General features: G+C 35.4%; 2 protein-coding genes across 2 annotated transcripts; both read left to right on the top strand.

The window, feature by feature from the left end:
- The first annotated feature begins 3,548 nt into the window (after nt 1–3,548).
- On the top strand, nt 3,549–7,757 carry LOC105646278 (CBS domain-containing protein CBSX1, chloroplastic). Its single transcript, XM_012232103.4, has 8 exons — nt 3,549–3,959; nt 4,037–4,124; nt 4,219–4,283; nt 4,846–4,894; nt 5,744–5,796; nt 6,677–6,792; nt 7,131–7,188; nt 7,277–7,757. Exons 1-8 carry the CDS (start codon nt 3,756–3,758, stop codon nt 7,349–7,351), a joined length of 708 nt encoding a protein of 235 aa, XP_012087493.1. The 5' UTR covers nt 3,549–3,755; the 3' UTR covers nt 7,352–7,757.
- Nucleotides 7,758–8,252: 495 nt separating this feature from the next.
- LOC105646277 (abscisate beta-glucosyltransferase) lies at nt 8,253–9,980 on the top strand. Its single transcript, XM_012232102.4, has one exon. The coding sequence runs from the start codon at nt 8,375–8,377 to the stop codon at nt 9,797–9,799; it is 1,425 nt and encodes a 474-aa protein (XP_012087492.1). The 5' UTR covers nt 8,253–8,374; the 3' UTR covers nt 9,800–9,980.
- Nucleotides 9,981–16,237: the final 6,257 nt, after the last annotated feature.

Here is a 16,237-nt window from a genome sequence, read left to right as displayed (position 1 = left end):
TAACAAAAAAATTCTAATTTATATCGATTTGGTCTAAGGGCAGGGCCATATGAACCTGTTCTAGACAATTTCATCCTGTAATTTTATGCATCCAAGGTTTTTTTTTTTTTTTTTTTTTTTGGGATAAGAATTGCGAACTCCCCCTTATGAAACCATTTGTCCACTAAGCTGATAAAAGAAGATCGTTACTGTTTTATTTTTATTTTTCGTTATAAAAAGTTAGGGAAACCATTATTTGAAAAAAAAAAAACTAATTCTGGATTGGTACGGTGTATTGAGCGAGCTCATATACTTTTTTTTTATGGCTCACATTATATGTGAATTATATTTTTAAGAGCAACCATGAACTAGACCAATTAATGAAGAGATTTTTTAAAAATTTGTTTTTATTTTATTTTTTTTTCCTAAAAAACCTTCGTTTTCAACAAAAAAAAAAAAAAAAAAAATGTTTATTGCTCAGTGTTGTTTGGTCCCTTTGTATATACTATCCCAACTTGAAATGATAAATTATCTTTGAAAAATCTCTACTTTGAAATAGAATAGAGTTGCTATATCTGAAAGTAAAATGGATGTAGACTCCACGATGTCGTATAGGGTAATCTAGAGCCAAAAGCACATAGGAATTGAGATTATGGACAGTCCCTGTCAACAAATGTTGAATCACCACATCAGAAAGCTATTGGATTGACCACAGAATAGGATGTTTAATCGAACCGAGACGAATCGATAATATGTAAATTTTTTATTCAATTTAACATTCATATTTGATTTGATTGAGTTGAATTTTATTTGATAAATTATTTTAATATATTACCTATACTATAAAATATATTCATGAATTTAAATTTAAATATTTGGTTGAATTACTGAATTACTTGATTCAAATGGATTTCACTTTCTTAGGATGCTTCCAAGAGGGAGATGCCCTCCATTGAATGTCAGTCTGTGATCCAAAATATCTTTATATACACAAAAATTAAATTAACACGTTTTATTTAGTGCAGACAAAGCCAATACGGTTCTTTTGATAGGGAAGTGAGAAAATTTGAAAATGTTCATTGATTTATCAAGGGTTTGAGTACTCAAAATTGAACATGGATACCAGAGAGAAACCTTCTCGTTTTTCAAATTCTCAATGTGAAAAGTTTCCTTTTGCAATTTGAATGATTAGGACCCGAGTCTGGCAAAATATTATTTCTATTATTTATAATATTTAGTAGTTTACTGTTTAGACTTTTAGGGAGTGGACGGTATAATATTAAATAACAAAACATCTATTGATATTTTCATTACAAAATTGCTCAAGGAAATCATTATCAAGGTTTTTTTTTTTTTTGATAGATTGAAAATTTTCATAGGTTTATAATATCAAAAGTTTAAATTTTTCACTCTACAACATCAACTTACAACTACACATCCAACCATTAAACTATTAAGTTAAATCAATGGTCTATTAGGTTTTAATTTACTAATTTTATTATTTATGTAAATAATCAATTTAAATTATAGAATAATAATTTTTTGATATTAGATATACTGAATTAAAATATATTTTGTAAAAAAAATTTACACCATCCTTTATAATCTGTAGACTTTTTTTTTTAAGGATGAACAGTAGACTGACATCTTTCATATTACAAATTTTGAAATTTTAAAATCGACAAAGTGATCTAATGGCATACGTAGCAATAAAAGTAATGCTCATACTAGCCACAATCCTAGCAATTTTGTGTAGAAATTTAACTGATTATACAATTGTAATAATAAATTAAATAGTTTATTTTGAAAATAATAAAACAACTTAAATATATTCATTAAAATTAAAAATTACAGAAAATAATAAAATGGTTAAAAAATTAAAATTCATTCATTTTTTTAAAAGGAAATCCAGTTTAAATTTAATGAAAATAAAAAGAGAAACCACCAATTATTTACTACATAGAAATTGTCAAATTTTGACTTTTCATAGTAATTTAGAAAATGATGCAATTTAAAAAAATATAAAGATAAATGATTAAATTACCTTTTAATTAATATTCATTTAATGAAAACAAAGTTTAGTGCAAATATCTTGATAAGAATAAAGTTAGAATAAAATAATTAATATTCAGTCAATCAGATGTGGTGTAATTGGTATTCTTACCTACCCTGCGTATAGCCGAAAATGTTATTTCAGTCCATTAGACTTTCCATTTAAAAAATAATTAATATTCTAAAAGTGTCATTTAAATGAAAAGAAAATTAAAAAAAAAGATTATCAAATTTAATAAATTGGAAAGAGTAATAAGGTCTATTCTGTTAAGCATTAAATACTAGAATAAAAGTTACGCTATCAAACACTATAAATAATAGATAGTGTCAAAATACTAAGGGCATGTTCGACAATACTAATTGTTAGTTGTTTTAATAGCTATAATTAGATATTAACCGTTAGCTATTAGCTGTTTATAGAGCAGTTTAAAGTAAAAGTATTTAATAAAAATACATGTTTGATTACCAACCATCACTTGGTCCCGTGGGATGAGACACTATATATGTTAAGCAACGTCTAAGGTTCAAACTTTAACGTTGTGAATGAAAAAAATTGGATTGAAAGGGTCCCCATAATGGGCAATAAAATAAAATAATTAAAATGACATATTTCTTTGAATAGTAACATACTCAAAAGAGAATTAGGTAGAATACCTAAATTTTAGGCATTAACAATCAAGGGAAAAGAAATAGACAAGAATGTAAAAAAAAATGTAAACCCTAAACGTTGAGTGTATAGAAAAAATTACAACAATGCGTGTATGAGATTTTAATATCGTTGCTATTTGATAGGAGTCCCGATCACTATTGTTTTGAGGTTTCTTTAGTTTTTGAGAGAACGACAAAAAGAATGTTGCGGTGCTGATTTCTCCATTCTAGAATGGAGATCGACAAAGGTAGGTGGAGAGACAGTGATTGGTTAAGTTCCATTTACCCAATGGAAATGTTTTGCAAGCCTTGAGCTAAGTTAACTCAAGGATATATCGTCCGTCCTATATGTTTATATGAAACTCGAGCTCCAATTTAAAAGTAGAGGGTGTACATATTTAAGTTTATAAATGTGAGTGCTCCGAGAAAATTAGATTAGATTGATTTTATAACAAGCGACTGAGTTCATGGTATTTTTGTAGATTTTTAATATTATATTATTTAATAATATAATTGCATAACATTTTGACTCAGATTAAAAATTAAAAGAAACAGATTGTTCAACAGCGAAAAATTTATTTAGATCGAATCTGTAATTTTATTTATAGATCAAATTAATAAAATTAAAGAGTTGATTAAAATGAGAATATTACTGATTATACGCTTAAAAAAAATTAAAGTTGAAAACTTTTAAAAAAAATTTAATTTGCTTATTTGGTCCGGCATTCAAGTTTTTTCCTGCCCAAGAAGCTCTAAAAGCTACTCGTGAAAAGAAAAGTTGATGGCGAACTGGGCTTTAGTGGGTGTGTGGGTCCATTCAACCACCTATAATTAGTGCGTAAAAGTCCTAATACAGTAAACAGCCAATCGGCGTTTTCCCAAATTACCAAATTTTCAATTTTCTCTGTCTTCCACATTTATTCCTTTCACGGAATAACCGCAGCAGAAATCTTTTTCCATTGAATTTCTTTCCCTCTGCCTTCCCTCGTCTTCTAAACCTTCTTTTCTTTTGTTTTTTTTGATATTTCTTTAATAAATAACCTTTTGAAACATATTAAAAAATTTGCTTCAGCTTCATGGCGTCCATGTCTTTAACCGCTTCTACAATGCATTCTCTGCCTCACTGCCTCCTTAATTATCACCGCTTTTCACCGCCTCTTCCTCTCTTTTCTGCAACTTCCATTTCTAAACGACGTCGTCTCTTCTTCTCCTACCGACAATTTGCTGCATCTCACCGCATCGTCGCTTTAGCGTCCTCAACTGTAACCAATAACGGCCAAGTAACTAACAAAACTGACTCTGGACATTACTTATTTCCATTGTTTCCGTAATTTGAATTTGTTTGTTTTTTCTGTAGCCGAGAAATGGGATTTGCACGGTTGGTAATTTTATGACTAGAAAGGAGGATTTGTATGTAGCAAAAACGACCACAACTATTGATGAAGGTATTTCTTTTTCTTGGATTAGTATATATTATAGGAATTGTTTACTCTTTTTAAGTTTTTCTTCATTGATTGGCTCATTGTATTTGAAATGTAGCATTAGAAGCTATTGTGGAGAAGAAAATATCTGGTATTCCAGTGGTTGATGATGATTGGATATTGGTAATTTCATTCATATCCCAAGAATTCTATTTCTATTATTCTGTTTTAATTAGTAATTATCTGGACTAATCAGCTATTTCGGTCGATTTTTTATTTTCCTGATTTTCTAAAAATTCTTTTGGATGGTTTTTGAAATTTTGGTATTACTTCATGGAATATTTTAAATTTGGAAAATGAAGCTTAGTTAATATCCCAATCTTTCAAGCATTTTGGAAGCTTGTCTTTCATGCTTCATTGTATAACAATCCCTTTCTCTTTTCCCCCCTCCATACGGATGCTTCCATAAGTTATTGTTATTAAATTGATGACCTACTCAGCTTTAAAATGGTTTTAGAACAACAAATCCCCTGTTCAGCTTTTTGTCATATTCATCTTTGAAATAAGATACATCTGTTGTTTTTCGTATTTTATTTAGCAATCTTTAATCATGAATAATGCATTTTAAAACTTCTATCGATAAATCACCGTTGATACCTCTATTTGCAATTTTCTTAATCAGCTAAAAATTTATTTGGAGAGGAATTGCTTCAGTGGTTAATTTTAAGGTTGATACTTGTTGCAGGTTGGTGTTGTTTCAGATTATGATTTGTTAGCACTCAACACCATATCAGGTACTTTATTCTTCCTCTTCCAGTTCTCATTTTTGACGTTTTTCTTTGTCTAGTTTGTTTTAGGGGATGTTTTATGAATTTTCATCCTCAAATTAAACTCTCAATGTTTGACCTTGTCGAAAAAGGAAAAATTGACAATATGATTTTCCTTTGGGCATTCCTTACTAATACTCTATTTTTTTGAGCTTTGGTAGGTAATTCATAAATTGGATAGAGAATGATGGACTATACAACAAGTTGATATGCATGTTCAGTTTTTAGTTTGCTAAGGAATTCAATTTGAAAATTGTACGAATGATTAATAAAATGTTCAAATTTTTGAAGTTTTGAGGGGCTTATGAATAGAATTGAAGAAAATTGGCTAGATTTTATGACATGTATGGTTTGCTTTGTAGATCAGATAAGAATAAAAAAGGATGTTTAGATCTAATAATACTATTCTAATTTTTTATGTAAATAAAAAAACCAAGTGGTAATCTTAAAAATTATACTTAAAATGGGTGCCATTTATATCTTAATCCAAGTTATTTAGATATAAAATATCCTAAAACTTAGATTTTGTATATACCATAAGAGAGTAGAATCTTATTTCAAAAATTGCAACCCATTCCAATTATGAATCAAATGTACCCTTAGGGACTTTGAGATTGATGTCATAATGGATAGCTGAGATGAATTGATTTGTTGGAATAATGATGCTTCTAGCTTTCATTTGTTAAATATTCATTCTTATTTTGATACTTTGCTATCAATAAACAAGTGCACCCAATTTTGTTATATTAATTTACTGTTGTAGTTCTGAAAATTTGGAGGTCAAACATCAACTAATTTCTATCTTTAATGGATTAGGTGACAATCAGAGCAGCTCTAGCTTGTTTCCTGATGCTGATAGTTCATGGAAAGTACGAATCGACTATCCTTTTCAATATTCTGGATGTTGGATTTTTCATTTTGAAGCAAGATACCTATGTGTGCACACGTGCATGTTCATATATTTTTGTATTTGCTCATTGGTCACATATTAAAAATATTCAGATAGATGGAACGTTTGGTGTGTGAAAAATTTACAGTTTACACCATTTATATGCAATGAAGTTACAGATTTACTCTGCACCTAATTTGTACAAACCACATACACTGGTATATATGTATACATGATATACATATCGTATGCATTTTAGGGAAAGGAATCAGGAGGTAGTCTTTAGTTAGCACCTAGGATTACTAAAACTAAGGCTGCTTCTTTGATTAAGATGGTAAGAATAGCTATTAACATGTATCCAACATTACAGTTGGTCCTTTCCATTCAGTAATTTTCTCTGCATTCTATTCCATGTTTGCTACTGAAAAATTGTCACCTAGGAGCTGATAGCTTCAATACCCTTCTGAAAATGAGCTTCCTTCGTTTCTCCAACTGAACTTCAAACTTATATATTATGGTCTTGGTATGGAAATAAAGGCTCCTTTTTTTTTTTTCTTTACCAAAAAAGGCCTTGCGTAACTTAACTGTAGTGCTAGCGAGACATCAACCTCTTTTGGTTCTTCCAGTGTGGTGGTGACTGTTGAGAGAATTTTGCTGAGTGATGGACTATAGAATTGTACTCGAATTGGATGTAACTATTCTGTGAGTCTAGGGTAGTGATGTGTGCTTTCTCTGTTTTTTTCCCTTTTCCCCCCTTTCTCTATTCCCTTTTTAATCCTTGCAATGGATGTCCTCTTCTATGAATTTTTATGTAAAATTGTTTCATAGTAACACCTCTAATTATGGATAAAATATTGCAGGCTTTCAATGAGATGCAGAAACTACTTACTAAGAACAATGGGAAAGTTGTAGGTGATTTGATGACACCTTCTCCGCTTGTTGTTAATGAAACCACCCATCTAGAGGATGCTGCTAGGTATTATGCACTACTATTGTTTTTATGATCATTAAGTTTCCAACATTAGTTTATCTGTCTGTGTTTCAAGGAAATCTCAGTTTAAATTCACAGTATCAAAGATTCTATTTTATGCTTTCAATAGTATTTTTCTGTTTATGATAATTTAGAATTTGCGCCTTTTCTTCAAGCTATTGTTTCTACATTTTCAGAGATAAAACATCCTTCAAGATTTATCTGAAACTTCTGTAAATTTAATATTTGAGAGCATTCTGATTTGTGCATATAATGCATCCTAAATTACTTCATTGTTCCTTGCATATGGAAATAATGCCTTAACCAAACCTTTCTAATCATAGGTTGCTGCTCGACACAAAATATCATCAACTTCCAGTGGTAGATGGTGATGGCAAATTGGTAAGAGCCACAGAATTTTCTCTATTTCATCGCACTCGCAATTTCCTTGTAGTAGTATATAATTGATCTTTGTCTTTCAATGCCAAAGGTTGGAATAATTACACGGGAAACGGTTGTTACAGCTGCCTTGCAAATAAAAAATGCCAGTGAAAGATCAAGATGAATTTCGATCTTGATAAATTTTTAGCTCTCATGTTCATGTTGCGATCCTTTATTTCGATATGGGGGTTCTCCAATTAGATATTCAAGTTACTTTGGAGGCAAAGCGATCAATCAAATCTTCTGCACTAAGAGCCTCTGACTCTCTAGTGTGCATCATTTTGTACCATTATCTCCTCGTGAGTTCTGGTTTGAATTTAATTATACATAGGTTGGTAAATTTTGTCAGAGATTATATAGATATAGGATCCAATTTGACTTGGCAGCAGACAGGAGTATGATGCCAGGTTTCTGTATGTATCATAGCAGCTTTCTTAGTATGATTATCAATTATAGCTATAAAAAGGTATACAGATATGTGAATTGACCAAAATATATCCATTTTTAAGGATTTGAATAATTTCCATTTAGCTGCTTCATTGTTTGGAACTTATTAAACTGTGCTTAGTATCGCATACAGTCACTCTTATAGTTGAATCGCAGTATGGCTATTGAGGGATGGTTTGTTACTGTTATATAATAAATGATATTATATAGAAAACGATCCAGAAGCATAACTTTTTATCAGGATGATATTAATGTAGAAAAGATATAATAAATCCTAAAAAGAAGAAATTCCTTATACTTTATATTTTAATCAATAAAAAAAATTAAAAAGAATATGAAAGTAAGCACTCTTTTTTGTTTTTTTGCCACGCACATTCAGCTGTTGGCACTTGGCACATGCCATTGCTCATTATTCTTCAGCATATGACAAAAGCCCACCGACCGTCGCCAAATATGAAAGTTCAATAATCTAATGCCTGTGGGAAAAAGATAAGACAGCTACTGGTGATAGCTGACATACTTGCTTACGCATCTTTTTTGGTTTTTTATATTTGAAGTTTTTTATTTATTTAGTTTCTCATTTACATCATCTACTTTGGATTCGGAACTTCAAGTACTCTTGTGCGAGAATTCTCAAGCTTTTCTTTCTCTTTACCAATACCCATTTCTTGATCTAAATTCCTTTCTTTTGCATCCATTGATGGACTCAAACTCTCCTCCAGTTGAAATATTCTTCTTCCCATTTGTTGGTGGAGGCCATCAAATCCCCATGATAGACATGGCCAGAGTCTTTGCCTCTCATGGTGCTAGAGCCACTATCATCACAACTCCAAAGAACGCTCTTTCTTTTCAAAAATCCATTGACCGTGAACAGAACTCCGGTCGCCCAATTTCTATCCGGACCCTCGTTTTACCTGACAATGTTGACATAGCAGATACTGATATGTCTGCAGCTCCTTTTACTGATACTTCTATGCTGCAAGAACCTCTCCGAAATCTTTTACTGAAATACAGACCGGACTGTGTTGTTTATGACATGTTTCATCGGTGGTGTGGTCATACTATTGACAATCTTAGTATTCCAAGAGTTACCTTCACTGGAAATGCGTGCTTTTCTCGTTGCGTCAATGAAAATTTGGAACGTTATAAGCCTCATGAGAAGGTAAATTCTGATCTGGAGCCTTTTATTGTTCCAGGTCTTCCTGATAGGATTGAATTGACTAGATCTCAATTACCATTCTTTCATAGACAGCAGCAAAGTGGGCATAAGCCAAAATTTATGGAGCATACTTTTGGAGTTTTAGTTAATAGTTTCTATGAATTGGAGCCAGCTTATGTTGAATATTTCAGAAATGAATTGGGGATGAAGGCGTGGCTTGTAGGACCAGTTTCGTTGTGTAACAGAAATGTGGAAGATAAAGCTGAGAGAGGCAAAAAAACCACCATTGATGAGCTAAGCATCTTGAGCTGGCTTGATAGTAAAGAACCCAACTCGGTCATTTACATTAGTTTTGGGAGCTTAGCTCGGTTAACCCCTGAACAACTCCTTGAGATTGCCTATGGTCTTGAAGCTTCCAACCACCCATTCATTTGGGTGGTTGGAAAAATCTTCAAATCCACAGGGGAAGAAGGAGAAAACCCAGAAAATTGGCTTCCTAGTGGATTTGAAGATAGAATTAGAGAATCCCAAAAGGGCCTAATCATAAAAGGTTGGGCACCACAATTGTTGATACTAGAGCATAAGGCTGTAGGAGGATTTACGACTCATTGTGGATGGAATTCAGTTTTGGAAGGTGTGAGTGCTGGAGTGCCAATGGTAACATTTCCAATTACAGCAGAGCAATTTTCGAATGAGAAACTGATAGTTGATGTGTTGAAAATTGGTGTAAAAGTAGGAAGCATGGAGTGGGTGTCATGGAACACAAAACCATCGGCAGCAGTAGGGAGAGAAAAGGTGGAGACAGCGGTGAAAAGGCTAATGGATGTAAGTGAAGAGGCAGCAGAGATGAGAAGAAGAGCGAAAGAGCTTGGAATGAAAGCTAATAGAGCTGTTGAAGAAGGTGGATCATCTTATAAGGATGTTGATTCTTTGATTGAAGAACTTAAATCTTGCAAGAGAAATTGAGGTTTCTCTTTCTCTTTTCTGATTTCTGATTTCAACCTAGTTTCATAATTGCTTTAGAACGGTACCAATTCTTGGACGAACTCTAAACTGATCCTATCGTCTTAGAAATACTCCAAGAATAGTACTAGAAACTTGTATGTGTAGCAACATATCAATATATTCCTAATGGGTTTAGTGAAAATTTGCAGCAGACACGAACACATGTGAGCTTCGTTGGTGTATGAGTCCATCGTGTATCAAACTAATCACATGTACAGTATTTTGTCCAGAAGATAGTATTTCTAATTATATATTGAAAAAAAAAAACGGTCGTAATTTTTATAAACAACTCTTTTTTAATTGATCAGTTTGCTCTTTTTACAAATATTAAGAAAATAATTAAAATTTATTGATTTTTGAAAACATATGAAACAATCCGAATTTTTATTTTTAAAAATTATCCAATTAAATTTAATAAACCGATAGCCTGGAAATTTATTTCAATATTTTAATGCGAACACCGTGAGAAACCGAACCGAAAAACCAGTTAAAAATTCAAAAATCAATGAAAAACCATGATTTGAACCGAACCAAAAAATTGAATCGAACCAAACCACCCAAACCCTTCTAGAATTTTCCCTTTTTCTTCATATTTCCAGCGCTGGCTCCATTCTCCTTCCCCCGTCTCTGCGTTTTTTTTTTCAGTCGCCGGCAAACCACCTGAGCCGCCACCTCCTCCCTCTTCTCTTCTTCTTCTTCTTCTTCTTCTTCTTCTCCTTTCTTTCTTTCTTTCTTTCTTTCTTCCCTGCAACTGGGTCTGCGTCACTGCCAGCAACTCCAGCAGCTCCAGCAATGTCGGTCGAGCACCACCGCGCGCCAGTTGCAGTCGCACGGCCTCCAACGCTCGCCAGCACGTCCCGCAGCTCCTCCGCGCGCCACAGTCGGCCCTCTGCCAGGCCAGTCGCGCCACTTCTTCCATCGCAGCCGCACCGCCAGCCGCGCCTCCGCCCTCTGCTAGACCACCGGATCGCGCCATCTCCGCCTCTCTCCGCCACTGTCAGTCGACCTCCGGCTACCAGCCTCCATTTTCGGTTAATCGAAATTCCGGCAACAATATATATATATTAGGTATAATTTAGTTTTAGTGAATGAAATTAATTGTTTGTAGGTAATTTATTTAGTTAAGTTAGCGTTCTTGAATTTATTTAGTTAATTTATTTAGTTAATTGATTTAGTTTAGTTAGTTTAATTTTAATAATTTTAGTCGATTTAGTTAATGTCAGTAATATTAGTTAATTAAATTAATTTTATTATTTGTAGTTAAGTAATTTGGTTAATTTAATTTGATAATTGTGAGTAGTTAACAGTTTTATAATTTTAGTATTGATTTAATTAAGGTAGTTTAAATATAATGTTATTGTAATGTATAATTTGGATTGTATGGTGATGTTGAGATTGAAGGAGGATGGGAAAATGTTGTTTGATTAATTGCCCGACGGATGGGCCGTATGGATTGAATATTTGTGAAATTGTTGATATTTTAACAGGTAGATAGTCCAATTTTTAGGGGAGATGCTGCCGAAATTTCGGTGAGATTGAAGGAGGATGGGAAAATGTTGTTTGATTAATTGCCCGACGGATGGGCCGTATGGATTGAATATTTGTGAAATTGTTGATATTTTAACAGGTAGATAGTCCAATTTTTAGGGGAGATGCTGCCGAAATTTCGGTAGAAAAATAAAATAAATTTCGGTAGAAAACAAAATAAATTTCGGTAGAAAATAAAATAGATTTTAGAAGAAAATAAATGAAATAAAGTTAGATAGAGAAATAAAAATTTATTATAGAAAAGAAATTAAATATTGAGATTAAATTACGTAGAAAAATTTAGAATATAAAATAAAAATATTAGAAGGGTAAAGGAATATTTTGTCTGATAGAGTTATTTCTTTTTGTATTATTCTTACATTTTATAGATCGCCCGGGTCCATCTAGTGCTCCTCTCGGACAGAATCAAAGCTAGAGCTTCGTTCTCCATCACTGTGAGTAATAATAAATAATGTATATAAACACTGCATTTGCATATCATTTATTTATAAACATTATATTTTTTTTTATTTACATATTTACAATATATTAAAAGTATTTTATCATATATATTATGTTACGATCACTATAATTATATTTATATATTGCGCATTTGGATGGAATTGGTGTATTATGATGAATGAAATGTCTGATTATTTGTGCTGTGACTACACTGTGATTTGTTTGTGTGGAATTGGGATGAAGTGGGTCACCATGGGTTTGTGAGAATGGTATATGTGATATGGATCCTGAATATGATATGAAATTTCGCCGGGTAAATGGGAGATCGGCGCCCCCGTGTGCACCTACTGCTATGATCTGTGTGATATGGAAAACCACAGGTTGGTTTCTTTATTGGGCGCACCTGATAATCTAGATTTGATCGCAGCCCGCAGGGTGGCCTCCTGTTGTGAGCGCCTAATAATCTAGATTTGATGGAGACGACCGGGTTACCTCCTGTTGGTAAGGAAAAGAATAGAGAGAATGGAAAAACAATGAGAGGGCTGGTCAAGTGAGGATTAGACCGGTCAGCCAGTATAGGGGATCGGCTTCCTGGTGCACATGTGAGAGGATGAACCATGTGGGAGGACGGATCATCGGGGGTTTCGGTGACTCCACTGACTAATTTCCACGTGATGTGATTATTTGAAGGTGATATTGTTTGTGGGTGCTGATGTAATGTCATATGATTGACTGTTGTGTGTTCATTCAGTATATTAGGGTGCATTTTGCTTGACTGTATGTGGTGTATATTATTTATTATTATTCACTGAGTTGCAAAACTCACCCCCCAACAAACCTCCCAGGTACTAGGAAGCAGCTGATTCGACTGAAGCTCTGCAATCTTCTCCGCAGAGTTACAAATGTAAACTTTACATTCTTGATATTTAATTTTTAATGTATAAATTATTCTGTTATCAGATTTTTGGACTCCGCAGTTATAGGGTTGTGTATTTAAATTGGGCCTTATTGTTAGCACTACGCTATAAATTAATTATTGTGTAATTAACTGTAGGTAAACTAGTAAGCCCTTATTGTGATTATGAGTTATTGTGAATAGGCCCTGGTTAAATATTATGTATTATTTGATATTGGGCCAGATGTTTAAAAATTTTATAAAACTTATATCTTAAGTCATATGGGCTTACTGTTTTGTTGAAATTAGGAGAATCATGTAGACAGATTGAATAATTTAGGCTTACTACGGGCCTCGGGGGCCTTAAGTTTACCTAGGCTCTAGTGCCGGTCCGGCCTACGGAAACGGGTCGTGACAAAAACTATTGAAATTGTCCTTCTTTAATGTAAATATAAAAATAAATTCATCTAATAAATATGGATAAAATTGAAAAAAAAAATACTCTTTTCGTTCCATTTTATTTGCATGTTTTGACAAATCATGTATATTAAGAATTTAGTTAATAAAAATTATTTTATCATTTTTTACTCTTAACTCTTTAAGACACTAATAAAAATCATTCATTCAATGAACAATTATTAAAGTTATTATAGGAAAAATAATTATTTATATATCTAAATTTAGAAACCTTATAAATATTTTGGAATATCTAAAAAAAGAATAACAATCAAATAAAATGAGACGGAGTAATTAATAGTCTCAATCTTAAACGAGTACTTAAAATAGAATATGGTAAAATATATATATTTATTATTATTAAAATAGAACGGATGGAGCATTAGTGATGATTTGCCTCTAAAACATCTAGAATATTCCTTTAAAAAGAATAAAGTACCCTCACATATATTATATGATGATTGAAATCTTTTACAAATAATAAAGGAAAATGCATAAATTATTATCTCGAGTCTTTCCACCGTGCCCCCTGATGTTTTATTATGGATTTTAAGCCTATTCAACTTTACTTTTAGTAAAAAGCTAATCTTTTTTAATTGAGGAAAAAAAATATTAGATGACATGTGGATTTTTTTTTTTTTTTAAGAGAAACCATATTATTATTGTGAGAATAAGCTTACATTGTTCAAAACTAGAGCTTCAATATCGAAAGGAAGCTCATTGTCACGGACAAATTCTGTGACCGTGTTAGGCCAGAATTGAAGAGCGTACCTAGCTGTGTTTCAACCTGCGTGGGTTGGGGCGGCTTAGCGAATTAAGGCGTTGTTCCACCCTAGTGGTACTTACCCCATGCAAAGCCTGCGTGCAGGCGTGGTATGTGCCGCGGGGCACAACTGGTCGGGAGCTGGGTCGCTCCCCTGATGAGCCCATGGCAGGGCGAAACCAGTGTGGTACGGTATGGCAAGGCTTGCCTCGGAGCCAAGAGGGAGGGCTCCCGGGGCGCCGTACGGGCGCAGTGCTGCTCGAGACTCTAGGCCCGTGATAGAGTGGTATCAGAGCAGACTTGCTGCACGTTTGGGTGTCCACTCGACTAAACACGCACTCTAGGGAAGAGTCAAAAGTATCGCTCTGTGTCTTGTCTCCTCGTGGTGTCAAAGCAATGGTAGAGTCCTAGGCACCACATCTTCGGGCGATGTCGAAGCAATGGCACAGTCCTAGGCATCGTTCCAGCATCCTATGTCGAAGCAATAGCACAGTCCTAGGCATCGACGGTGTCGAAGCAATGGCGTAGACCTCAGGCACCTAGTATGTGTATCGGAGTAAGCTTCGCTAGACAGAGCCACAGAAGTGGGTTGAAGTGGGGCGTAAAGCAAGGACGGTCCAAGGGCAAGTCGACCTCCCTTGGCACGAGGACGTGCCTAATTTTGAGTGGGGGAGGATGTCACGGACAAATTCCGTGACCGTTTTAGGCCAGCATTGAAGAGCGTACCTAGCTGCGTTTCAACCTGCGTGGGTTGGGGCGGCTTAGCGGATTAAGGCGTTGTTCCACCCTAGTGGTACTTACTTCATGCAAAGCCTGCGTGCAGGCGGGGTATGTGGCGCGGGGCAAAACTGATCGGGAGTTGGGCTGCTCCCCTGATGAGCCCATGGCAGGGCGAAACCAGTGTGGTACGGTATGGCAAGGCTTGCCTCGGAGCCAAGCGGGAGGGCTCCTGGGGCGCCGCACGGGCGCAGTGCTGCGCGAGACTCTAGGCCCGTGACAGAGTGGTATCAGAGCAGACTTGCTGCGCGTTTGGGTGTCCACTCGACTAAACACGCACTCCAGGGAAGAGTCAAAAGTACCACCCTGTGTCTTGTCTCCTCATGGTGTCGAAGCAATGGCGGAGTCCTAGGCACCACATCTTTGGGCGATGTCGAAGCAATGGCACAGTCCTAGGCATTGTTCCAGCATCTGATGTAGAAGCAATGGCGCAGTCCTAGGCATCGACGGTGTCGAAGCAATGGCGTAGACCTCAGGCACCGAGTATGTGTATCGGAGCGAGCTTGGCTAGACAGAGCCAGAGAAGTGGGTCGAAGTGGGGCGTAAAGCAAGGACGGTCCAAGGGCGAGTCGAACTCCCTCGGCACGAGGATGTGCCTGATTTTGAGTGGGGGAGGATGTCACGGACAAATTCCGTGACTGTGTTAGGCCAACATTGAAGAGCATACCTAGCTGCGTTTCAACCTGCGTGGGTTGGGGTGGCTTAGCAGATTAAGCATTGTTCCACCCTAGTGGTACTTACCTCATGCAAAGCCTGCATGCAGGTGGGGTATGTGCCGCGGGGCACAACTGGTCGGGAGCTGGGCCGCTCCCCTGATGAGCCCATGGCAGAGCGAAACCAGTGTGGTACGGTATGGCAAAGCTTGCCTCGGAGCCAAGCGTGAGGGCTCCTGGGGCACCGCACGGGCGCAGTGCTGCGCGAGACTTTAGGCCCGTGACATCATACTAACTAAAAACGAGCATAAGAGAAAGCAACCTTAGCTAGAGCATGAGCCACTTTGTTTGCTTGTCTTCATGTCTAACTCACAGAAACATTTGTGAGGGTTGAAAGAATGGACTTGCAATCAGCAACTACCATTCCAAAGTCAGAGCAATCTTCCTCCGCCTGCAACATTGCACATGAAACTTCACGAGAGTTGGTCTCCACAATCACATTAAAGAAGCGTCTGATCTTGATCCATGATAGCACTTCCCTCATTGCCATAACCTCAGCCATTCACGCCTCATAAGCACTACGCCAAAATCCAGAGATACCCAATTGAAAGACCCCTGTAGAACTTTTAAAAATAGCACCAAAACTAGATTGATTCATATCCCCTTCACTGTAACGTCCAAATTGCATTTAACAAAACCATCAACAGGTGGTAACCACACGATTATTGGGCCTCAGGTACCACTTACCTCAGCTTTGATACCAGTTGTTGTTGGGCATCAGCTCTAATACCACTTGTTGGGCCCTTACAAAGAATGAAGAGAAAATTGACGCAGCGGAATAATCAAAATATGACACACAGAAATTT

Source organism: Jatropha curcas, chromosome 6 (genome assembly GCF_041381405.1).
Source record: "Jatropha curcas cultivar XTBG-Jc1 chromosome 6, XTBG_Jcur_1.0, whole genome shotgun sequence".
Lineage (NCBI taxonomy): Eukaryota > Viridiplantae > Streptophyta > Magnoliopsida > Malpighiales > Euphorbiaceae > Jatropha > Jatropha curcas.
Note: the sequence above shows the minus strand (reverse complement) of the source record. Positions and strands in the feature narration are given on the sequence as shown.

Bases quoted from the DNA above. Each gene is read 5' to 3' on its own strand.
- LOC105646278 (XM_012232103.4), top strand. From the start codon at position 3,756: ATGGCGTCCATGTCTTTAACCGCTTCTACAATGCATTCTCTGCCTCAC. The intron at 6,793-7,130 runs GTATTATGCACT...TTCTAATCATAG, and splicing joins CATCTAGAGGATGCTGCTAG to GTTGCTGCTCGACACAAAAT. The intron at 7,189-7,276 runs GTAAGAGCCACA...TCAATGCCAAAG, and splicing joins TAGATGGTGATGGCAAATTG to GTTGGAATAATTACACGGGA.
- LOC105646277 (XM_012232102.4), top strand. From the start codon at position 8,375: ATGGACTCAAACTCTCCTCCAGTTGAAATATTCTTCTTCCCATTTGTT.